Consider the following 25,547-nt stretch of genomic DNA (forward strand, 5'->3'; position numbering starts at 1 on the left):
TGATGGGAACTATGACAACGTGACATTGAAGAATTATGCGCTAAAGACATCTATCTTAATCAGATTTTCAAAGTAAATGCCATAAAACATAAAGTTGTTTCATTCATCTTTACATTTTCATGTGTTTCGGTGGGAGCATCATTTTCTAGTGTGTTGCTTTAAATGCAAAGATACACTTTCAATACCTAAAACATGTGAGTTCAGTGTACAGGACTGAAGCAAATTTCAGCCAGCCACCCTACATGCACAGGGAATTATTTCTATAAAAATGTACATTCTTTCCATCTTTTGTGCTAGTAATATATTATCCTAAGTAAACACTCTAAATGATATTAAGAGACGTTTTTGAGAATTGAGTGTATATTTACCTTTATAAATTTAGAAATTAATATAGTATGTTTTTAAAGACTTCCCATAGAAAAAAATTATTTTGTGGGTATACTCACACATAAATGTCTTTGGCCCTAAAAAAAAACTATATGGTAAAAGAATTTTAATGCTTTATTTGAATAAATGGGAAAAGTCTGGAAAATAAGACCTTATGTTAAAGTAGCACTTCACAATTTATAAAAACACTTTAATATATATTATCTCTTTTAATACTCACAACACGTATGTAGAGGAGTGATTATTATCCCCATTTTACAGAGGAAGAATTGGAGAATTTAGAATATGAAGTTGATTTGCTGAAAGTTACACAGTTATTAAATTTCAGAGAGTTTAAACACAGGTGTTATGGACTGAATCTTTGTTTCCCCTAAAATTCATCTGTTGAAGCCCTAACTCCCCGTGTGACTGTGTCTGGAAATGAAATCTCTAAAGACATAATTAAGTTTTAATGAGATCCTAAGAGTAGACCTTGATTTGATAGAATTAATTCTTATTATATAAGGCACCAAAGAACTCCCTTGCTCTCTCTCTGCACCATGTGAGGACACAGGGAGAAGGCAGCTGTCTACAAGCCAGTAAGAGAGCCCTCACCAGAAACGGACTCTAAAGGAGCATATATATATTTGGAAGAGGCTTTTAGAGTTATACACACAGAAACACTTACCCCAAAATTACTAATGATAGAGAAGGGAATTCAGCAGTGTGCATGTGTCAGCTTCAACTATGACCCTATTTCCCTTTTAATCCAAGAGCATCATTACATGGTTTCCACTCAACAGATCACCCTCACTGCACATGGCAAGAGTGGAAAAGATGCATGGGTTCCATTGAAGTCTGTTGCATCTACATAATATTTCATGTTTGTGACAACACACATCTCTGCAAGAGGCCATAATATGATTGGAAGGAAACTTAAAAAAATCTGATTATATTTAAATGTACGACATTTACAGACAAATATGGTATCAAATTATATGTTAGGGGAAAAAAATCAATGGCAAAGTTTATATTTTGGGGGGGAAACAAGATCAGCAGGGTTGCTGGGTAATTTTTGTGTGTTCTCAGATCATTTATTTCTTCTATAGTTGCTGAAATATTTAAAAATAAGAATTACAAAAAGGTTCAGGGAAAGTAGGCAAAATCTCTTTTCCTAAAATTGATTCATTGTAATTTTTAAAATGTATCAATTGTCATCAAAACTTTTTTAAAAACAGGTTAATTTTATTTTACATTTAAAAGTTTCGTCTTATCTTTTTACATACTTAGTTTCATAAGCAATTTTAATATTGAAATTGGAAGTAAATTTAAAATTGATATAAAATGATTTTCACTCTATGTACCTTAAGAGTTTACTGTCTACAACATAAGATAATATAGTGTGGTTTATTTTAAAAATAAAATATTTTAATAGTTATAACAAAATAATATGGTAGGGTATTTATGGCATGAATTAATATGGTGGAGTTTTCATACTATTTACATTGAAAATAAACTATTTTTTTACTCCTTATCCCTTAAATGTTTTATATGTGTAACTTCAGATAATATGATGAGTTTTTTAAATTACCTTAAATTTTTAATATTTATAGCACAGCTAATTTGTTTCAGAAAATATTATGTATAACAAGAAATCAAGAGAATTTTAAAGCTAAAAAACTTTAAAATTCATTGCATGACCCTACCGTACACCCCACCCCCAACCACTATTTTTTACAGAACAGAAAAACCAAGACCCAAAAAAGTTACTTGATTTATATGTGATTACATTTAGTTAATCAAAGCAAATGCTCAATCCTGTCTTCTGTGTCCTTTCCTGGTTCTGTATTCTATACCAGACATTTACTTTCTGATAAAGAATATGAAAAATTGGAAATTATTATTTGGAATATTGTTTGCTTTTCTTATTCTTTATAAGGCAATTGTCACATTGTAAGAGTTTTTAGTTGCCTCTTGCCTGTCCTTATCTATATTCAAATATGTGTTTCATTTATATCATATCATATATCTATTTAAAATTAACAAAAATTGTGCAAAAATCTAATGCTCATTAGGTAATGTGAGAGGAGAGAAAAGTGTTTATTGATTGCCAACAATTTTATTGTCAAGATTGAGATAGCTTCTCCCCTTTTGCTTACTCAGGTAAAAATATTTTTAATGGGTAGAATATCCTGAAAAATACACTGAAACATTTTAAAGGTATTTTTATTCGTGTATAATAGGTAAGTTTTATGTATGTTTCTGTAAGAAATAATTATGCAAAACTAAAAGCGTCAATAGAGAGAGAGTAATTTGTTTGTGGCATTAATAGCATTAAGCACATTAAAAGGTGAGGTATTTTAATAAGCAAAAGATAGCCAATTACATTTCTTTCGACCTACTAAAATAGGTTAAGGTGCTTGACAGTATAGATTACGCACTTTTGTGCAGCAGCCATAGAAGCCAGAATATCTTCAAAGAAAGGTTATTGCCATTTTAAAGAAATTTCCTTTTAAATAAAACAAGTTAAAAAAAAAAAAGCTGTCATGTAATAACAAAAAAGAAAAGCAGTGATAATTTATACGAAATGAGAAAGAGATGAGTAAGTTTATGTTCTATATCATTTCATTTCATAGCCATAAGTGTGGTATTAGGAACTTTGAAAAAAAGCTGTTTAAATAGCTCTAAAGAAAATGCTATTCTTGCTTTCTGGAACTCTTATTGGGGGAATAGTGAGCTTTCCCATTATATCTCTCTTGTCTTTACTCCTTCATATTTAAGCATGCTTGATTTTTCTGATGCCACCTGAATGATTTTCCCAGGTTTCTTTTCCAATTCACCAGTACTCTCTACTGTTGTGTCTAATACACTGTTTAAATGATCCAGTAAGTTTCTAACTTCGGTGGCTGCATTTTTCATATTTGCACACATTTTTCTTTTTTAAAACTGCCGCTTATTTTTGCATGATGTCTTATTATGTTTTTAATTTTCTTAAGTACTTAATCGTTCTAAACTTACTATAGTTTTATCTGATCATCTGAAGTTTGGGGGAAGATAAAAATCCCTGCTGTTTATTTTGTGTGTAGCATTTGGCTCACTGTGGATTGTTTCCTCTTAAACTTTGTAATTTTATACTGTAAATTTATTGAAAACAGAGTTTTATCTGTGGAAATTCTATTTGACTTGGTTGAGAGCATATTCTTTTAAAGAAGTTTTGCATTTGCTTCTGCCAGGTGCCCCAGGACCACTTTTTATATTAATTTCTTGGCCTGGTCTTCCAGAACTCTGTTGATAGTGTAAGTTTCAACCTCATACTCTCCAGAGAAGCCCAGGCCAGTGGTTAAATTTGCAGGAGTTGTTTTGTTCCCCATCCAGAGCTTAAGACAACACAGTAACATTCCTTATTGTTCCATTTGCAATGAGGAGATTTTTTTTAAGTCTACTCTTACACTGGGGGTGTAGCACTTCAAAGAGCTAGACCTTATGTACGATCTCAGTAACAATTGAGGCATTCTCTCTTAATTCTTCCTTGTGTATTAAAATAGCTACAGAGACTGGCAGATCTTGCCAGCCCTGATGCTCTCAACATTTTTATCCCCCCTCTATTACTGGCCCATCCTTTCTTCCCAATTCAGTTATAGTACCCTAAAATATAAGTTCCAATGGTGCACTGCGATTGTTGGCTGTTTTGTTCACTGCTGTATTCTCAATGCCTGGAACAGAGGAGGGCAAGTATTAGACAATCAATAGCTACACTAAATGAATTAATCCAAAAGATATGTATTATATTTCACCCAGCGATTCTGGGTATTTTATACCAGTGGCGTTGACAGGTTATCTAGGTTGCCACATGGCTTGAAATATAGAGTATAGTGGGCTCTCAAAGAAACAAGAGAATGCAAAGATTTAAAGATTCATACTTTGATGATTTCTTCTAATCCTCATTTCAAAGAATGACCCTAAAGAAACTAAACCAAATTCTCATTAACTCAATAAGTACAATAAATCAATTCATCTGTGCTCACTTAAATACTACCGTCTGGTCCTCTGGTCGGTACAAATCTTCCTTTTACATCTTATTTATCTCAAGGGTTTTCATACCCTAATGTCTTTATATAAATAGCCTTACGATCAGTTGTCTGATGGTGAAGGTGATAGGAACAATATTGTTTACTTATATAGGATTTTATGGTTTTTAAAGCACATTTTTGAAATTTTCATTTCATTTGCATGTACTATTTGAAATGCTTAAGTGACAGCTAATTTGTGGTGTAAGTTTTTACACAGCACCATATTTTAACCAAAGGCTTGCAGAGATATGTGCTTTCAAATACTTCACTAGATAAAATAATGAACCAGAGGAGTAAGTTTGTGTGAACGTGATTTTCTGAATGAGGTGAAGTCTTTCTTTTCCAATTTCCATTATATCATTTTACGTGGTTACCTCATTAATATTGTATATGAGAGGTCAGGTAGGGAAGGAGAGGAGGAGAAAGCATCCTGAATATCTAAATTTTTTTTTGTTCTAATATGAGTTTCACTGAGTTATGGTCTTATGAAAATCACATCTTTCCTTAACTCATTTCCCCATTTATAAGGAAAATTCTCACCGCTTAATTTTTTTCTTCATAGGGAGTTAATGACAACTAAATGTCTACTATATATATATGTGATTTTTCTGGGCAAAAGAGACACTTTTATATATAATTTACTATTTTCAATGTCATAAACAGTGTTGAATGTATTATGCATCTTTCCTAATAGGTTCTGAAAGGTAGCCAGATGGAGATGTTGTTACCTAAATTTACCATTAAAAAATCAAGGGAAAGCAGTTTTCCTTGAAAGCAGTTTCCTTAGTAAGGTCACCAAGCTAGTTGATAATGGAACAAAAGATTAAGCTAAATCCAAGAATTAGATTGTGATTTTCAAAATCAAAAGCTAACAATGATTTTGTACTTGTACACTGGGAACATTCTCTCCAAATTCTGGTCACTATAGTTAGAACTAATATTAAAATATACAACAAAAAGAGTTGTATATGTTTTGTTTTGGTGACCTGTTTTAAGAAAGATTTTTCTTTTTAAGTTTTGGGGGAAAAAAAAATCTTACATTTTGTTTGAGACAGGTAAGAGGAGGTAAAGACATAGCCAGGAAGGAAGTGAGAATGAATCGGTTTTATGACGCAGCAACAAAGGCTTTAACCCACCTTTGCTAATCACCGGTAAATGGGCTTGGCTCCTAAATGTTTGTCTAGTCCTACAGGGTCTAGTATCATATTGTAGACTTAGAGGGCAGGAACCTGAGTTTATTCGTTTGTTCAACTTGCTGCTGTTAGCATCCAACAGTAAGCAAGCTACAGGCAGATGAATGCCTAATAGGTGTTTTGTGTTACACTTCTCAGTTTGGTCAAGTTAAAAAGCGGTTTTGTTCTTTTGTGTTTCTCTCTCCACCACCCCCTTACCTCTCCCCTTCCTACCCTCCCTCCAACTCCCTCGCTCTATCGCCCCATCCCCCATTCGTCTTTTGTTAGCAGACTTGACTCAAACTGCAAACCATTGTTTTAAAGCGGCACAGGTATCAGCCTCTACCTTCTGTCTGCCTGCTAAATTAGAGTACTTCTTCCCTGGGGACATTTGCAGCCAGCCCACAACTGAGATCTAGGCAAGGAAGAGTAGGACAGAATAGTGAAGGAAGTGGGTGGGACAAAGCAGTTGGAGTAGCCTTGGGACACCCTGCTCAAAGCAGTTTCCAGCCCCATTTTCCTCCTCACCTCTCATCTCACACTCACCTGTCAGTTTCTCCCTGGTGAACAGAGGCCCACGCAGACAAATGCAGACATACACTCACACAAAGGTATTTTCATCTCCCAGCAGGGATTATTTTCTCTCCCAGCTTTCCTGTTTGAAAGTCCATTTCCACTCTGCTCCCGGAAGACCGCAGCCCAGAGCTGTGACCAGACAGGGGCAGGAGCTGATAGCATTCTGGAAGCTGCCAGTAGTCTAGGCTTTTAATTTAAAAAATTCAAACAAGAAAATAGGCCCAGATATGTTCAAAAACCAGGTGTTCTTTTTTTTTTTTTTTAATTCTTGAAATGATTCAGTGGTCATACTAAATGGGGAAAAGAAACTCAGACTAACCTCACAACTATGAAAGCAAATTCCCTTTTCTGTGGGAATGGCACGACATTTGTTTGTTTTCGATTCCTATGACATTTCTGATTCTTGTTTTCTCACCTGTTAAAGGAAAAACATTTTCTCTTCAGACATATTTGATTGTGTGCTCTTACTTCTTGTGATAATGGTATTAGTTGCTGACATGGCTCTTTTACTCATGATGTTCTGCCCTGAAGGGAGTTGTTTGTTTCCTAACCATTAATAAGTTACCATTTAGCACTTACTGTATGTCAAGCACTGTATCTTTTAGGTCCTTTAAATAAGCACAATAAAATAAATGAAGCTCGGAGAGTTGTCTAACTCATTCAGGAAAATATCCCTTGAGACACAAATACCCCATTTTACTGTCATTTGTCTCTGGGGCACCTTTCACCTCACTGATTCATAACAGCAGAGAGTCGCTATCCAGGAAAAGTTATTAAAAGTTTCTTTTCTTCCTTGCTGCAGAGTTAGTTAATATGCCCTACGTTTTCTTGGAATTGGGGTTTTATAAGTTGCTTAAACTGACATCTACCCCACTGTCAAGTAGCTTCTGTGGCTCCTCCCACTTTCGTGATCTAATGGTCAGCACACTTTATTCAGTCTGTACCATCCTCAAGCTACTACCCCATGCTGACAGGTAAGGTGACAGCTGTCAGTGACACTGGTGAAGAGCTACATTGTGTGATGGTAAAGGGCTGAGCAAAATGACCAAAGTCTTATCCATCTAATATTTAATAATAAAATGTGAGTTTTTTAAAATATCTGCTATAATTTCAGTTCAGTTTATGAAACCAAACCAGCAACAGTTAGGCTGTCATGAAAGTTATATGAGCAGTAGAAACTTGAAAAAAGGCAGTGACCTGAGTAAAGGCGCTGGTTAAGTATAATATATAATTTCCAGTAAATGCAGTGCCCCCAATGTTTTTTTAAAGGTGGGGAAGGATATTTTGACAAAATAACCTATACCTTCTCTAAAATATCTAATTTTGAGCATTTATAGTCATAAGCTTTAAAATACAAGGAAAACATACTGTATTTAGTAAACTACAATATATATTTCATATGTTATCTCATATCTTATATAATTACATTTTATGTATTGTATATATGTTATATAATCTTTCCATTATTTATACATCTTCAAAGGCAGATTTTAAATATTGGAACATCTGCCATGATTCCAATGAAATATTCCCAAGACCAGTTTCTGGAGTGAGTATCTTATTTCTGGAGTGGAGTCTTATTTTAATATAAGACCGGGTCTTATGTAAGACCCAGTATAATATAATTATATTTATATAATTATACTTAAAATAAGACCGGGTCTTATATTAATTTTTGGTCCAAAAGATGCATTAGAGCTGATGGTCCATCTACATCTTATTTTCGGGGAAACACTGCAGTAAAGGTACTGAAAACTCCAAAGAAATTTAAGTTAGAGTCCCTGCCTTTCAGTATCTGTTTAGTTGGAGAAATAAGACATGTTTGTAAATTACCTTACAATTAAAAGCGGTGTAGGCAGACTCCATTTTTGATCACTTCAACATTCTCTACATTAACTTCTTCACAAATCATCATTCATTCAACAAATACTTATTGAGTATCCATCCGTGTGCCGTCCTTAGGGGTTCAAAAGTGAATTAGACGTGAATCTTACCCATAGAGACTCTAACAAGGCACAAGAGACCCACCTATACAATAGTTGTAATACAGAGGGGAAAGTAAAAAGAACTGTGAAAAAAGGAACAGGTGAAACAAGAAGACTCAGAAGAAATAACTACTGTGTTTCCCCGAAAATAAGACCGAGCCAGACAATCAGCTCCAATGCATCTTTTGAAGCAAAAATTAAGACCTGGTCTTATTTTACTATAATAGTGATATGATATGATATAATATGATAGATGATATGATATGATATGATATGATATATGATATATGATACTACCGGTCTTATTTTACTATAAGACCGGGTCTTATATTAATTTTTGCTCCAAAAGATGCATTAGAGCTGATTGTCTGGCTAAGTCTTATTTTCAGGGAAACACGGTAATTTCTACTTGGTGAAATAGAAATAGTCTTTTTTAGAGCTTGAAATCTGTAGGATTTGGATATAGAAAGATGGAGAAAAGTTTCTTTCTGGATAGAAGCTACTATGCATAAGTGGAAAGGTGAGAGGGATATAGTGGGGACAGGCTTGACTGGCACAAAGATACATGAAGAGGATTCATGGGGAAACTTTTGCAAAAATATTTGGGGGGCTATCTTTGAGCAAGTATAACGTTCACCTTTGGAGTTCATTGTATGTTTTATAGGCACTGGGAAGCCATTTGGAAGTTTCCAGGAATAAATTAACATGTTCAGAGCTGTGTTTCAGGAGCATTAAACCTCGTGACTCTGTAAAGTCTAATTGTCCCATCTGTATCTCAGAGTCATTATATCCAAAACTTTTTCTCAAGTCTGTACAAAACCTTATTCCATGGGTTAGCATAGAGCAAAGGCTCTGGTTGATGTGCTGGTGGCTGTGGTATGGATCTGTCCCCCTGTGTTAGATTCTCAGTGCTTGTCTCCAAGACCCTGTTCTCTGTTTCATGAAAATTAGTCATGAAACTTTCGCTGGGTATCCAGTTGTGCTTCCTATGAGGACTTCAAAGAGAATCTTCTCTGTGTTCTCAGTACCGTGATAGCTATACTTTTCTAAGCAAACTTTTTGATCTTGAAAAGACTCCAAATCATGGAACTGATCATGTTTTCTCTTTGTGTTGGCAACGAGATAATTTAGAACCAGATTTGCATCCTACTTTAAAATATATATATACAATGACGCAGTAGGCATTTTGTCCACTAATGTCATATCTGGCTTTATCTTACCTTTCCCACTTTCAGCTTTTCTGTTACTCTATCTTCCTTTCTGATTATTTTTCATTTTATTTTATCTTTTTATCCTTGTAAACTTATTCTATCTTGAATAAGTTGATATAGGTAAATACATATTCCAACTACTTTTATATCTTATAAGCCCAATATTCTAGAACTAGCATTTTCTTGACCGCTTGCTGAATCCTCAGATTTCGCTTCTGTTTGTGATCTACTGCAGAATTTAAATTTCTGGCCATCCAACTCATCTCACTCAGACTCTGTTCCATCACATTTATTTGTTCCATCAACTTTTAGATTGACCTTAGTTGTTATTATCTGGATTTGTCCTATTGGTAGATCTCCTGATTACATAGTCAAATCAAATGAGGTCCAGCAGACGGAACACACTATACTGAAATATCCTTGGCAGACAGCTGGAAAGAGCATGGATCTTTGCATGATGTCTTGTACATTGTGAATTTTCAATAAATGTTTGCTGAATGGATGAGTGAACCTAGAGAAAGCCACAGCAGCACTACTTATTTTTGAAACCTTAAATGGAAGCCTCTTCCCACTGTTTATGTTTGATTTGTTTTAAGATTAAGAATCTTAAATTTAACATATTGCAATGTGTGATGATAATAGATCTTAAAATCATTTAATTTTCAATAGCAATCTTAATATCCATAACATTTTATAATTTACATAGTGCTTTTACCTACTGATAGCATACCCTTGGAATCTAGAGGTTTGATAAATGTTTGTAGGATGAAAGACTTAAGTGCATGAATAAATGAATGAATGAGCGCAATTCATCAAATCCTTAGATTGCACTAATATCTACATAGATGGGGCAATTATATTTCCATATTACAGATGAAAAAACTGAGGATCATTGTCGTGATGTCTGCCAGAGTTAGGAATTAAATTTGGTTTTCTGACTTCTGTCATTCAGTACTTTCCTCTACCTAGTATAATATCTAATGTATAATTATTCTATGTGACATATATAATATAATACCACTCTTTCCCGGTGCCGTGCTTAAAAACAGCCATCTGACCCATGCCTCTACTTTTTTCTCAGGCACAATCTTAATACTTTTCCCTTTGAAATGTTTCTCTCTTTATTTATTTTCCATCAACACCAATCTAGTCTAGGCCCTCATAACTGTAGCTTATTATATGGTCCTATAAGCACCTTCTTGAAATGTTCCTTGAAGATATCCATAGAGATTCTAATCATATGCACTGATGGTGGGGAGGACAAAGCTAAATAATGATTTTATGTACCTGAAGCATAAACCTCCCCTGAATTTTAAACTGTTAGTTGCATTTTTTTTTCTTGCACCATTAAAACTATGTGCTGTGTTAACCCTGCCGTTCCCTCAAAAGCTAATTTCAATTTAACTGAGATTTAGACACATCACATTCATGAGCACCAAAGCAATGGACAGAGCAAGATATCTGTATTTTCTAGCATGGGAATCTTCAAGAATAAGGACTGTGCAAGGAAACAGCTTATATTTCATATATTTAGGTGATAGATCTGTCCTTCATTGCAAGAGTAAGAAATTATCAGTTGTTAAACGGTATGATACGGATAATTAGAGACCACTAGAAACATGCAGTAATTACTGATATTATATGCTATGAGAGAAGTTAATTGTTGTACTCTGTAAAGAGATTTGATAATACGTATTCGAACTATTACATATCCTGTATTCATTTAATGTAACTAGAATTACAAGGTTAGACTGTATTATTTGGCTTAACAATCACTGCTGGAGTTCACATTGTAGATGAAAGATAGTCCCTGTGTTTCCTAGTCTCTTTTAATAGGTTCATTTACATTAATAGCGTGATTTAATACATCACTTTAAAAATTATATTGCACTTTGAACTGCGTTTAGTCAAAATTGACATGTTTTGTGTATGGAACTATAATAAGTTTGGCATTGACTTAAGAAATCATCTGTTTGCTAAAATGTAGTATTTGTGAATTGTAGTACGTCCAAAACTAGGTAAAAGTAGAGATTGAAAAGTAGGTCTCCGATATTACAATAACTTATGAACTTTACCTCATGACTTCTTAGCTTTAGGGAATTTTTTTTCATGGTTACCATCTAGCACTGTGTTTATATTTTGAAGTTGCTGGATCCTTTATGAGTCTGGTTTAAAACAGAACTTTTGGACGACTGACATAGTGGCATGAGTCGCTCTGGTCACCTATGACTTACTCCAAAATGTACTTCTACTGCATACTGTGAAATTGGAAAATCTGTTCTGTGTGTGTTCTAATGGATGTAACGGTCATTAAGTATATGAGTCTTCTGACGTTGTAATCAGATGTGATTCAGTCTGTTAAATATCCATGAAACAACATCTGCTTCACAGAGTGACCTTCTGCTAAAGAATACTTAGTGTCTATTAGTGGATCACAGTGCAGATCTGCCTTATTTGGAATGCACTAAATAGAGTAGCCTACTGCTGTTTAGCAACTAGCTTGTAATAATTTATTGCAGTTAAATAAAGCTTACAAAAATTCCATTAAATAATTATAGGGATTATATGCATTTCAAAAACCTTTCTGTTCTACTGAAATTACCCATTTAATTTCAGGGTTGGTTTGTCAAAAAAAGCTGAACTCTACAGGCACGTTAGGGGAGCTGTCAGATGCTGTTTTCTGTAGGTGTTAATAAAACCAGATGAAAAAAAAAAAATCTGAAACAAATTAAAACCAAAAGCAATTTTACCATCTGTTGTATATTAATTAGAACTTTGTGTATCAAGGGTAAACTTGCTCTTAGAGAATGTCACTGAACACCCGCTTAATAGAATAATATGCAAATTTATTAGATTACGGATTTATATGCAGTTTTTAATTCTAATTCACCTACAGCAGATCCCCATGAAATTGGTAGTACGTATAGGTGTGTATGTACACATCCATAAATATGTAATGATTTTTCTTTCTTTTTTCAGAGCAACCTGCAAACAACCAAGGCCAGTCCACCCTGCAGCCTCTGCCACCTTCCCAAAAGCAACACTCTGCACAGCATCATCCATCCATCACTTCTCTCAATAGAAACTCCCTGACGAATAGAAGGAACCAGAGTCCGGCCCCGCCGGCTGCTTTGCCCGCCGAGCTGCAAACCACACCCGAGTCCGTCCAGCTGCAGGACAGCTGGGTCCTTGGCAGTAATGTACCACTGGAAAGCAGGTAACTCCTAGATGTGAGACTTTCAGATCCCTTCATTATTAGGATCGCACAACGTACCTGCATACCCTACAGTAGTCAATACAATTTAAAGATAAGCTCGTCCAACACTTTTCCTACTAAGAGAAATTTATCACACTTATATATTCTGTGTTTTGTCTTGTCAAAGAACAATTCCAGGTTACTGGTAATTCTTTGATTGCTGGACCAATGAACTTTCCCTTACTGCTAGTTTTTTCTTAGACATGTAGAGAAAGGATAGAGGTGTAAAACATGATTCTCAGTCCCACCGTTCTAGGAACATGTCTAGCATATACTTGGTGCTAAATATCCCACTGCCACAGACAGCACTGTGCCATTATAAAATCATAGTGGACTCCCAGGGATGATACTTTAGCACAAGTCCGGTGACTGTTCCTTAAGCATATTTCAGTTTCTTACAGGATGAGGGGGATGGACCTACTCTCTGAAGTTCCTTTTAGCATTCTTTCCTTTAAGGAAAAAGAATTTAGTTCCTTATCAGCATTCATTCCACTCATTCTTAGATAATTCTGTTAGGAATCTTCCTTATGATGAACTAAAATCTTCCTTTCTGAAACTTCCATCCTCTGGTTGTAACCATGTAACTAGTAATCTACAACTTTCAAAATAATTTTTTCCCATTTCTATATGGTGGCTTCTCTCCGTCTTCAGGAGGCTTCACCAGCTTAATGCTCTTTTGCTATACACATACTGGTGTTTCCCTGAGCTTCTTAAAATAGGACTCTGGCAAAGGTTGGCCCACAGGTGACAACCTGCTCATACTGAGAGATCAGTAAGAGCTGTTGTAAGCTAATCCATTTCATTATTAAATATCTCTGGGTACAAAAAGTTGTATCTTCTTTCTTTGGACAGACCTCAACGATTAGTGTCTCCTTCATATCATGTGTTACACAAGAAAAGAGTGTAGTGTCCTATCTCACTGCTCTCTTCTTGGCCCCTTTGCAGCAACATTCCCTGACCATACTCATTAGTAATTATTTCTACCCTGCCTTACGCTTCTATTAGGCTCAGAGAAGGATCGTCATCCCCAAAAAGCCAAAAAATAAGGGCTCTGGACTCATTGGAGAATATCCCCTAAAATGCCCTGTCCTGTACACCCCCCGGGCAATGTCAACATGTAAACTAGCTTCTGGATGAAGAAACGGGTCTCACAGTGAATACATTGCTATTTATTTTTTGGCCATTAAATGCATGATCTAAACCCAGTTTGCCCTGAGGAGGAGCCAGCAGGAGGTCCTCATAGTTAGTTGTCAACAGTAAAAATCTTTCTGTCTTTTCTTTTTACTCTTTACCTAAAAACAAGGTTCCAAAGTATTCTTGTCTTTTTCTCTGCAGTGTTGGCCAAGAGTAATTGAGTTTTATTGTTTATTTTGTATTACTGAGCACCCTTCTGAAAGAAATTAAAAAGAGGAAATACAGGAAAAGTAGACAAACAGCAAATTTCTTCACATAAGACAGAATCTTTTATACAGATTTTCCCTCTATGGTTTTTAGCACAGAGCTAAATTTATCCAGTATAATTAATTAGCACACACTGAACAACTAATCAACATTGATTCATTATTGTCATTTGCAAAAAAATGTGTTAGGAAAAAAAGTAATTTTATAGTTGAGTCATCAAATTGAATATGGATAATTGCATTGTAGTTGACAATAATTGTTTTGACAAATATTTATGAAATATGTCAAGTTAAGTCATCCGAAATGTGTTTAATTTTAGGGAAGTTGTATATAGCACCAAGCCTCAAAAACTGTGAGTGTCAATTGCAAGGAGAATTGCTGTTATTCCTTGAAGCCATGTCTTCTAGTGAAGATATTTGGAATAATTTTGATGAAAAATAAAATGTGTTCTTGTTATTCCTCCTATTGCACTGAAGAATTTTGGTTGATGGGAAATTAGGAAAGAAAGTAGCTATTTAGAGAATAACCCATTGTAGCTGTATGTGAAATTGTAGCTGATTTCTCTATATTCAGACCATGTAAGAAATCACTCTCAGAGTGCTATCCAAGCAATACCATTTGAAATTCCATTTCAAAGCAATACCGTTGTTGAACTATCAATGGAATTACATTTTAGAGTTTTATGAGTTGACATAGGAAGAAAATCTACCAGTTGATATTATCTCATATAGATATAAAGAATAATGAATCTAAAAAACTGTACATCACTTTTAAAATTTTTTTAAATTTTAATCTGTGGTACAGTTTTGTTATTTTCTCATTTTTCAATGTTCACATATTATAAGACTGCTAATCAGAAGACATGGCATTTCACCTTGCCAGTACTCAGTGAATCAACCTAAGCAGTGATGTGAAAATCGCACACCACACTTATACAGTGCTTCTGTGGTTTCTTTAATAGTATCACTTGGTTGGAACTCTTGAGGTGAAGAACCAGTCTTATTTATCATTGATTTTTCCTTTTTTAGTTAAGGTTCCCTATTGAGTATAATTCTCAGGCTCAGTTTCAGCTATATTAACAACTTTATCTAGACTTTGTCTGCCTTTAACGAGTTTTTAATCTAGTGTATAGTTTCATCTTTGACAGTTATTTCTATTTATACATATACTCATTTTACTGATTCTCACTGTTCTGAAACTTTCCTTTAAAGGATATAAACTTTAAAGTGTGAAATTCAGTTATGTGGCGATAAGAATCTCTATTCTTTCTCTTTGTCTCCTCCCCTTTTTTCCTTTCAGCATGTATATTGATAGTAGTTGGTTACAAATTGGTATCTAGAAACCCATGAAAACCTCAGTAATTTGTAGACTTATGGTTTATGTAAATTGATACAGAAGACATAAAAGATTTTCTACCTTGTCCTGTCTGTTTCAGTGTAGCTTTCATTTTGATTTATTAAAAAGCATTTCTTTCACCAGCAGTTTCTTGCTTCCATAAAAATGTTTATTTCCTTTCTCTAATGAATTTAACATTTGTTGCTGCTTGGAAACAATATTGTTGTGTACTGTACATTTCTACTCAGTAAATAGAGTAGTTCTCATCTATCATCTCCAGTGAGTTTCAGATCTCCTAGAGTCATATCAAGATCCAAATAAGCATTTGCAATTTATAAACATATTTTTATTATCTCATCATAGCCTATATATAACAATCAGTGCCTAGATATAATACCAACACTTGCTTAGAATTTTCCTTAAAATTTCTTTTCTTTGAGCTCACTGTTTCTTATGCTTTCTATACTTCACCGTTAGGTCACTGGATAGCCTATAGTTTCCCCTTTGTATATTATATACTTCAGCTGTTGCAGTGCATAATAATAGCTGCTGCTAGACTGTAGAGCAGCTGAGAAAAAGCTTGGACTTGACCCAGTAAAGCACAACACTTAAAGGTATAGTACAGTAACTCTCACTGAGGATTGCTGACCTTCAGCAATTGTAAAGTTAATTGCCTGCGAGTTCCTCATTTATACATGTGAATTAAGTAGCCTTGTAGTTACCTATTAGATGTTAACAAAATGGTTCATTTGTAGCCATTTAATAAAACATTTATTAAAGTCTTGTTTTATTATGAAGTCTACTTTGGCATTGATAGTTCATTAGTTATGTTCCCATAGCTTTTTACCTATTATTCGGTAATGCTTTGCTAATTATTAATGTATGAAATTGCATAGTAAATTACCTTTTTATTATTGCATGTTTAATTTAACTATCACCATGTCCTAGGCTGCTTTAATGTGAAATCAATTGCTACATCTTTAAAAACATAAAATACCTAAACAGTGGTGTAATTTACTAAACTAAGATAGTCTTTTCTCCTCTTTTATCTTCGCTCTAAACAGTGCTACAGAAAGGCAAGACAATCCTACAAGCATCAGGTCTGAGCCAGCCTTGCCAATTAGAGGTCTAATGCCACATCGTGGCATTAACAGCACCAGGGCAAAACTTGGCAATTGAAAAATTGTACCTCCACCTACATGCTGATAACCAACTACCTTTAGCAAGATACTAAGTAGTAAGATCCTCCATAATTGGAAATATTAAGTAAAATATCGCTGGGAAGTACACATAATGATTACTGACTAATGTCATACTATTTGATTAAAAGTACGCTCAAAGGCACTGATGAGGAAAGAGAATATCACAGAATATGGAAAAGCGATGCAAAAATGAAGAAGTTAAGGTTATGGGACACAAACTTCAAAATTGGACCTGGGCAAGCTAAGAAATTTTTAATTGATCTTTGAGAGTCTCACCATCTCCATTTGTAGAAAACAAGCAACAGCAAAATAAAAACCCCTGAAAACTCATTTAAAATTACATACTTGTAAATGGTAAAATCAATGGGACCCTTGATCTTTTGAAATATTTCACCTTTCATAACTTATGGTATTTCTTAAAAGGCCAGTAAAGGGATGTGTGTGCATTAGTAAGAGTAATAGGAACAAAGAGGAAGAGGGACATATGATATATAAAGATTTGCTAAGAGGTGTTTATATTTAAGGTTCATTTCAACTTGAGGCTTACAAATTCTTGTCAGGAGGATAATTCAGGAAGCTATCGTAGTCCTAATTTGATAACTATGCTCTATGGTGACCTTATAATTTATCTCAAATCAGGACAATTTGCGAATGAAAGGGGAATAAGAATAATTGCACTGGAACTACAGGCATAAACTGAGACTGCCCTGGGCAAAGAGGGACATATGGTTTATTAAATATGGTTGCCCTACTAAGTTTTATTCCCAAGAGTAAAGTTGCTTTGAAGCCCGTATTATCTTATACCTAAAGAAATAATAAGATACAGATCAAGTGAGAGAGGCAGTAGAAAAGCAGCCATTAGTTGAATATAGGTGTAAGTCCCAACTTGAACTTTTCTAGTTTCTATTGCCAACTCATAGCAAATACTTAACCCTTCGTCATCTCCTTCACAGAAAAAGCTTCTGTTGGCCACCAAAATTTGTAACTCCTGAAATAATACAAAAATATTTGTCTTTATTTTCTTCTCACAATATCAAGAGAATAAGAAGGAGCATATATTGAAGTCAGCATAATGAATGAAATTTTTTTCAAAAAGTTCAAATTTAATTTTTTCAATGTAAAATGTTAGATTTGAAGGTAAATCATATATTCACTAAAGCGTAAAACAGAGTTAAAATTTGGTCCTGAATTTGTTCAAAGAATGAACATCCATATATCTCTAGCAGCATTACAATTTGGTTTCCAAAACCATTCTCTTATATTGAAATACAGACCTCATTCTAAAATAAAGTATGAGATAGAGTCAAAGATGATTACTAAGATAAGTGAAAGCAAAAGCATGATTTTTAAATATGAGATTTTATTAACCAGATGTAATGCTACAGCCTCAACTTGGTTGTTTAGCAGGCATCAGGCCGATAATTAAAATGAGTCATTCCCAGCATTCAATATTGATAGCTATTCCTGAATAAAACCTAGAAGATGTCGTAGAAATACAAACACAGTTTAGCATCATGAGAAGAGTGTGGGCTTTATAGTCAGATAGATTTGGTTTTTAATCCTAGAAGTATCACTTAAACTATCTATATAATCATCTACAAATTATTGAAATCTTAGGTCAATTTCAATGCAATAATATCTACTCAAAATAGTGTTATATTAAGTGAAATAATGTAAATAAAGCCCCTGGCACATGATTAGTACTCCATAAATGTTTTAAAAGTTTGACATAATAATAATAATAATAATAATAATAATAATAATAGCCATTGCATAAGATAAGGTAGCCTAATTGGTTAACAGTTCAGTTTGAACAAATATCTTTTATTCTTAAATAGCTCTCTTCTCTCCAACGGATAAGGAAAGTACTTGGCTTAACTGGAATATTTACAGTAATAAATAACAAATTTACCTTTATGTTAGGTAAACCAAGCCTAAACCATGATCTTACCAGAATAAAATTTTTTTTAAATGCTCCTGTCACTCAAAAAGTAGGTGAATTTTTGTAGGTAGAAACCCCAAGTCTGAAGATTTTGTTCTTGAGAAGAAAAAATAATCTTCAAATTATAATGAAAGGCAACTATTCATATCCTTGAAACATTTAATTAACTAAAGTAGTAAATGTTTGGAATGAATCAGTAAAAACCTTGATAGATGTATTGTCTCCACATCAGTCAGAAGTTAGACCCCCGTTTTCTTTAAGGTATTTAAAGCTTTACGTGTCTTTTGAGCATGATGAAGATACTATACAATAGAGGAGGAGTGTTATTTTGTTTCAGTGAACCACACTTTCTTTGTAATAGCACTTAAGACACCAAGGATATAAGCATTAATCATTTACTACAGTTCTAAATGATTTTTGAAATCATAATTTTAACAAATGACAAATACTGTATACTCTGATAACGTTTGGCTTTCGATAACCAGCAATCTATATAACATATTCATATATGATAACCTTAATTTTCATAGTACCCTGGGAAGTGAATTCTTAATTACTTCTGACACATTTCTAGTCACTTCTGTGAACATGATCAAGGTAGGTCATCTGTGCCGTTACTCCGGTCATAGCTGATGACTGTGATTTAATCATAATCGTTTTCTGAATACGATCTGTTCATTTTTAGGCACCTGTCTTCGTTTTCCTCAGCAACTATTGTGTGTGTGTGTGTGTTTTGTTTTGTTTTGTTTTGTTTTGTTTTGTTTTGTTTTACTCTTCACAAACGTTGTCTGTGGAAATATGTTTTAGTCCTCCTTCCATATATATTTCATCTTTACTTACCATCATTACTATTAGGTTGGTGCAAAAGTAATTGCAGTTTAACAGGTTAAAAATCATTGCAGAAACCACAATTACTTTTGCACCAACCTAATACATGGTGATTTTAACTTTCCCTAGAATTAATTTCTTTCCAATTTTAAAACTGTGTGTTTTTCTCTAAAATTCCAACCTCTGGTTTCATTAGCAATTAATAAATACCTTGTCAAAGATAATTGCTTCTTTTCCTGCATTTCTTCATTTTGCCATGACATACTTTTGCCTAGTTTCTTTTTCCTTTAATTTCAAGCCTGAGGTACAGCCTGTTTTCTATCACACCATTCTCAGAACCCTTTCTTCTTACCCCATAAGATTAAATTCTTGGACATGCAGTTAACAACTAAGCTTAATAAATTCTATTTGAAAACCCCTCTGATTCTGCTCTGACCCTCTTTATGATTTCTTAGCATCTCACCTCATTCTGAACCACTTAAAATACTACTACCAGAAGTCACCTTGTTCCAATTACATCCTGTACTAATATAATAGTATTGCCTCTTTCTGGTACTCCATAATACTAGAAAAAGCATTGGTTTGGGGAAGATAGATCTGGGTTAAAAAATCTCAACGTCCTACTAGCTATGTAATCTTGGGCAGATTACTCATACATTTTTATCTTGTTCTTTTCATGAAATGGATTTGATAATTCTTCACAAAATTTTCATAAGGATTCATTGAAATGTCATATGTAAAGTAGCTGGCACTTTAATTTCTTTGCTTTTCTTTATTCCTTTCTTACGCTACACATTTAAAAGTAAGATAATTGATTTAGTATTTATGAAACTAAATGACAACTACCAAAACTTAACGTGTTGACTGATTTTTGTGAACAATAACTTTTTCTGCTTTGGAGATAAGTAGTTTTGTATTATGAGAATAATTGCTGTATTCTCAATTTAACTGACTTCCTAAAGGAAATAAACTATGAAGTACGTTTTCAAAGATAGGATTTGTTTTAGAAAAAAAGGTAACAGTGATAGCATGGGGAGGGAACTATATGAGATGGCATGGTGATATTTCATAAAATAAAGCCTGAATCCATTTATTCATTCATTTGGCAGATATTTATGAAACTCATACGATGTACCAGTGTGAAAAATTCAAGTTTGTTATAGAGGACCTGTAGAAGTTGCGACTGCTTTTAACAAAGATGGACTCTATTCCAGAATAAATTTCATAATTTGAATTAATCTTAGAAATTAATCTTTTTAATTCTCTTTAAGGCCAATTGAGATTTAATAAGCTGCCAGAGGTCACATGACTAGTTAGTGGCAGCATTTAGCTAGATCTCAGGTCCCAAATTCTAAATTCATTGCTTTTTCTTCTTGTAGTGTCTCCAGATTTATTTCTGTTATATCTAAAAGGAAAACAAATTATCTAATCCCAAAATGCATTTATTAAATTATAAAGTATATAGATGTAGCAAGGTATTAATCTTATGCACATTATCATACATATAGAAAACTAAAAACTGAAAGGATAAAAATGAAATAAATATTTAAAAATAATTTAACTTCAATATTAATTTTGTTCATTTAATGAATCATTTATTTATTAAATATAAATTTATAAGATAATTATTTATCAAATATTAATCAGACTTTAAACATTTTTCAATCCTGTGTAACAATTATGTAAACTTTCTTTGGACAGTTATATGTATTTAGGTTCTATAATGTCATTTTTTTTAAGGTATACAATATGATGATTTAATGTATGCGTACATATACAGTGTGAAACTACCACAATGAAATTAATTAACACATCCATCATCTCATATAGTTACCTTTTGTGTGTATGTGTGTGTTGAGAACATTCAAGATCTCTGTTAGCAGTTTCAAGTATAAATTCAGTGTTACCAACTCTAATCATCAGGCTGTACTTTCGATCCCCAGAACTTATTCATCTTATAACTGAAAGTTTGTACCCTTCAACCAACATCTACCCATGCCCCCACCCAACCCCACTCCCACCCCTTCATCCCCCTCAGCCCCGGGCCCTGGCAACCACCGTTCTGCTCTCTGGTTCTATGAGTTTGACTTTTTCAGATTCCACATATATGTGAGATCATACAGTATCTGTTGAAATCTGGCGAATTTCTCTAACATGCTAGCCAATTAATTGGCAGTTGTTACATTTTTACAGTTTGAAATAAATAAGGACAAAACTCACTAAAATACCATGTTCTGTGGACTTGCAAGCAGTTTAGGAAAATTGAAAATTGTTGTGGATAACTATCATTGTTCTTGGCAACAAAATCATATATCAATGGACTGTTCCCAAATGTAAGTTTAAAAAAGATTCTCTCTGGACTGAGTGTTTTTAGAGAAGCGATGCTTTCGTACTCGTTCTTGAATACTACCTTTACCCTGAAGAGATAGATTAATAATTGTTTCAAAAATATATTTTTGGTAGCCGACTAGTGACAGCTACTTGTCATCACAGAAAAGGTCAGCAAATTTGGAACCTTCTCCTTTCTGTATATTTCATTCATTTTTTAAGGTTTATAACTCTTTTGGGTATTTTGCCGTGAGCTAAGTGGCTAACCTTTATGTGGTTAGAAAAGATTTTCGAGATCACTCCACAATTCATCCCCAAGTATTATGAGGAATCTTTTATTTAACTAATCACAACAAGACGCAGAAACTATGAGGTGAGGACACTACTGTCAACTTCTCTAGTAGGTAAGCTCTTACTCTTCTCTCAGTCCCCTCATAGCCATTAGGGACTTTGCAACAAAAGGGTTGAGTACAGGCTCCACTATCATCAGTGTATTAACTATTATAAAAGCTTAATATCTTTCTTAGCTTTTAGATAAGTGATAAATACAAATAGATGTGTGCTTCACACAAGAGTCAAGGCACACATCTCACACAGAGACTACTACAATGTTATGTAACTGGTTAACAATATAAGTTTTAGGACAAAAAAAGACCTGGCTTTGTCTCTGTATAAACTGATATATTAAGGCTCAGTTTCCTCATCTTAAAAAAAGTAGCTTTTACACACACTCACGTATACAGACAGTGGGAATTTTGTGAAGTTTAAATTAGATAACATTTTATTTGCACACAGTAATAGGTGCTCAATCAGCTTCACTTAAACCATTTTCTATTCTTTGGACTGATTGTTTTCTGTTTGTTAACTATTTCTTGTTTACTATCTATCACATATCTGATTGACTCAGATATCTTTAGCATCTCTTACAACCCCGAAATTCTTTTATTCTCCAAAAAATTACATCTACACCTGAAATTCTTTATCTAGATCACGCTTTCTTCTCAAATTTATAGAAAGAACTTTGCTGAACAATTTTAAGTATAGATGGCCATCAATAATTAAATGAATTAATGATTAAATAGGGTAAGTCTTGTTCAAATAGCATATAGGAATTTTAAGATGTTCTTTTTCATTTCCACTTTAATTTTAATATATTTAGTATGTAATAACTGCCAAAAGTAGATGTAATTGATATCTTAAAGCATGTAAGAAAATATCTAATATAGACTCATGCATTTGATACCATGGCTGCACTATTAAAATAACTAAAATGTGAAGCAAATACTGTTAAGCTATTTTAGCCTTCTTGATAATGGTAAAAAAAATCTGCATATTTTCAGAATTAATGTTGTTCAGTTGTTTTTCAGTTCTTAATGCTTCCAAACAAACTCTGTAACTTGATTTGGATCTTGATTATAGACACACCTAAATTAAAATAAATCATAATAAAAATATTTTGCTTCCTATTATATCCCTATATATTTTATATAGCTGTAGTTATGTTCAAATTTTATATATGTCTCTCACGTAAGACTGAAAAGTAAATGTAAAAGATAGTAAAGATGATATATTATAGAATTGTACACTGTAATCCTATATAGTTTTGTTGATTATTATCACCTCAATAAACTTTAATTAAAAAAAATAGATAGTAAAGAATTCACTAAAATATATTTCCCACAAATCACCTTAATACTCTCTAGAATTTTGCCTCCTATTTTTCAGAGATCAATTAACACATATTGCTGTACTTACCATGAACATATATTTAATATAATTACGAACCTATACTGAAACAATTGCTAAGATATATAATTTAATACATTCTTATTGCAAATTTTTGGTAAAATATTAAAAACAATTTTGTTTCAAACCGCTTTTTTACAACTACTAATAGCTCATATTAATTCAGGTAACAGCAGTGAAATGTATCTTGTTTATAAGCTTTTCATTTAAGACATTTTTCTTGCTGGGATCACCCGGCGTGAAAGTTGTCCAAAGATAATAGCACATCAATTCAAAAGTGTACTAGATTTGAGATCACAACATGCTATCAGCACAAAGAAGTAGTTTATCAGTCTCACTAAACTCACTATGTCACAGCTAGAATCATTACATCTCTGTTCTTTTGTTTTCAGTCAAAATATATAATTTACATTCTAATGTTGGTTACTTACATGGAGGATGTTTAATTTCTTTATTTAACATATTTTTTCTTTAAACTGTATACTACAATGAACTTCAAGGTTATAAAAACATCATTCTAATTAGGAGCCTAAAGTTTTGTATTTTTACAATTCAGGGGTATATAGTATATCACTTACTGTAAAGTATTTTCAATTAAATTTAGAATAACGAGACCTTTAGATTATATTAGAAGGAAAATAATCCATTTTGTGCAAGCTTGGCCAATTGTTAGAAAACGTACACACACATATGTGCACATGCACCTTTTCTAGACTCATCCTATTTAAAAATTAGCAGAGATTAAATTACCAAATGTGAAGAGAAGAATATTGAAGTTTAATAGTTTATTATTACTCGCTCTAGTCAAATTGTATTATCTCTTAACTGTTTCATCTTTTTATCAGCCCTTGAGACAAGGCTTTTCGGTTTTTAGATTCCATTTGCTTATTTTGATTCTTAGTTATAGCTTTTGTCAAGGACTACTGACACCATAGTGGTTACTAAAGAAGTTAATTAAAAACTGATCCTTCAAATACTTTTTACTTTCCTCATACCAGTTAAGTACTCTTCTAGGTTCTCCTGCGCCCCACCCTCGAAAGCATGTTTTAAAATAATATGTAAAGGATGAAAGAAAGAAAACTTTAACTGTAATAATGAAGATACAGTGGGATTTTTTTTTTCTTCAGTGATGCTGGAATTCTGCTCCCTCTGAACCTTAGTAAGAGAAATTTTTTTTTTTAATGTTGTTTTGTAGATCAGAAGCTACCAACTCTACAACTGTGTCTGGGTAGGGTAGTGCCGCATCCATTGTAACCAGTACTAGGAACATAACCTTGATTGTCACTACTTTGTCCTCAGCAGCTGACAGAAGAAGAAAAGTTAGGAAAAAGGCATGCTGTGCAGAAAAATACTTTTATTTCTTTTTCTTCTCTTCAAAATAGCAGATGTGTAAAGGGGTAAAGAGGTTTTGTGTGTGTGTGTGTGTGTGTGTGTGTGTGTGTGTGTGCAGTGTTTTTAAAATACTTAGAATTGAGTTTTCCCGAAGTCTCTGCTAATAGACAAAGGGAATGAGTAGGGGCAGCTTTCTGTCCTATATAGATTTTAATACAGGTAATAAACTGAAGCAAAGCTTTTAGTGGACAAAACGATATATAAAAACTAGTCCAGCTGGAAAAGGTGATGAGTAGAGGAATTGCGTGATCTTTATGAAGAAAGTAGTGAAACCTTATGGGAAGTTGTAACAAAGACAAGGTGAATTATCAGCTAGACTTCCTCATGGCTCACAAATCCAAGTATTAAGTTCAAAGTGAAAAGGAAGAGAACCACCTAAGGAAGGTACTTGTGGAGTAAGATAATATGGTGGTGAATGTTTTATAAGCACATGGAAATATAGATACAAATACAGAAGACAAAGAACCAAAAGAGAACATATCCTGGTGTCTTATTTAGAGATAAATGCCAGTAAACAGGGGAGATAATTAAAAGTAACAATGAGATTAGAAAGGATGAGGAAATCTTCTTAACAAATAGGTACAATTGAAAGGGAAGAACAATAAAGGGGAATATTGGACGTAAAAATTAAGAGTGAGATGACAGCAAACAATGAAAAATGTTTAAGCTACTTGATCCTGAGATCAGATGGATTGAGCCTTGTGTTGTACAAATTCCATTGGTTCTAATTTGACTGC

General features: G+C 33.5%; 1 protein-coding gene across 11 annotated transcripts in view; it reads left to right on the top strand.

Annotated features, from left to right (window-relative positions):
* TENM3 (teneurin transmembrane protein 3) overlaps positions 1-25,547 on the top strand; it is a 955,259-nt gene that overhangs the window by 759,974 nt on the left and 169,738 nt on the right. For all 11 annotated transcript variants that reach the window (XM_081046184.1, XM_081046189.1, XM_081046188.1 and 8 more), the window contains one exon: positions 12,360-12,597. In XM_081046184.1, coding sequence (XP_080902310.1) covers positions 12,360-12,597 — 238 coding nt within the window. The remainder of the gene's footprint in view (positions 1-12,359; positions 12,598-25,547) is intronic.

The sequence above is a fragment of the Rhinolophus hipposideros genome, assembly GCF_964194185.1.
Source record: "Rhinolophus hipposideros genome assembly, chromosome: 4".
Taxonomy (NCBI): domain Eukaryota; kingdom Metazoa; phylum Chordata; class Mammalia; order Chiroptera; family Rhinolophidae; genus Rhinolophus; species Rhinolophus hipposideros.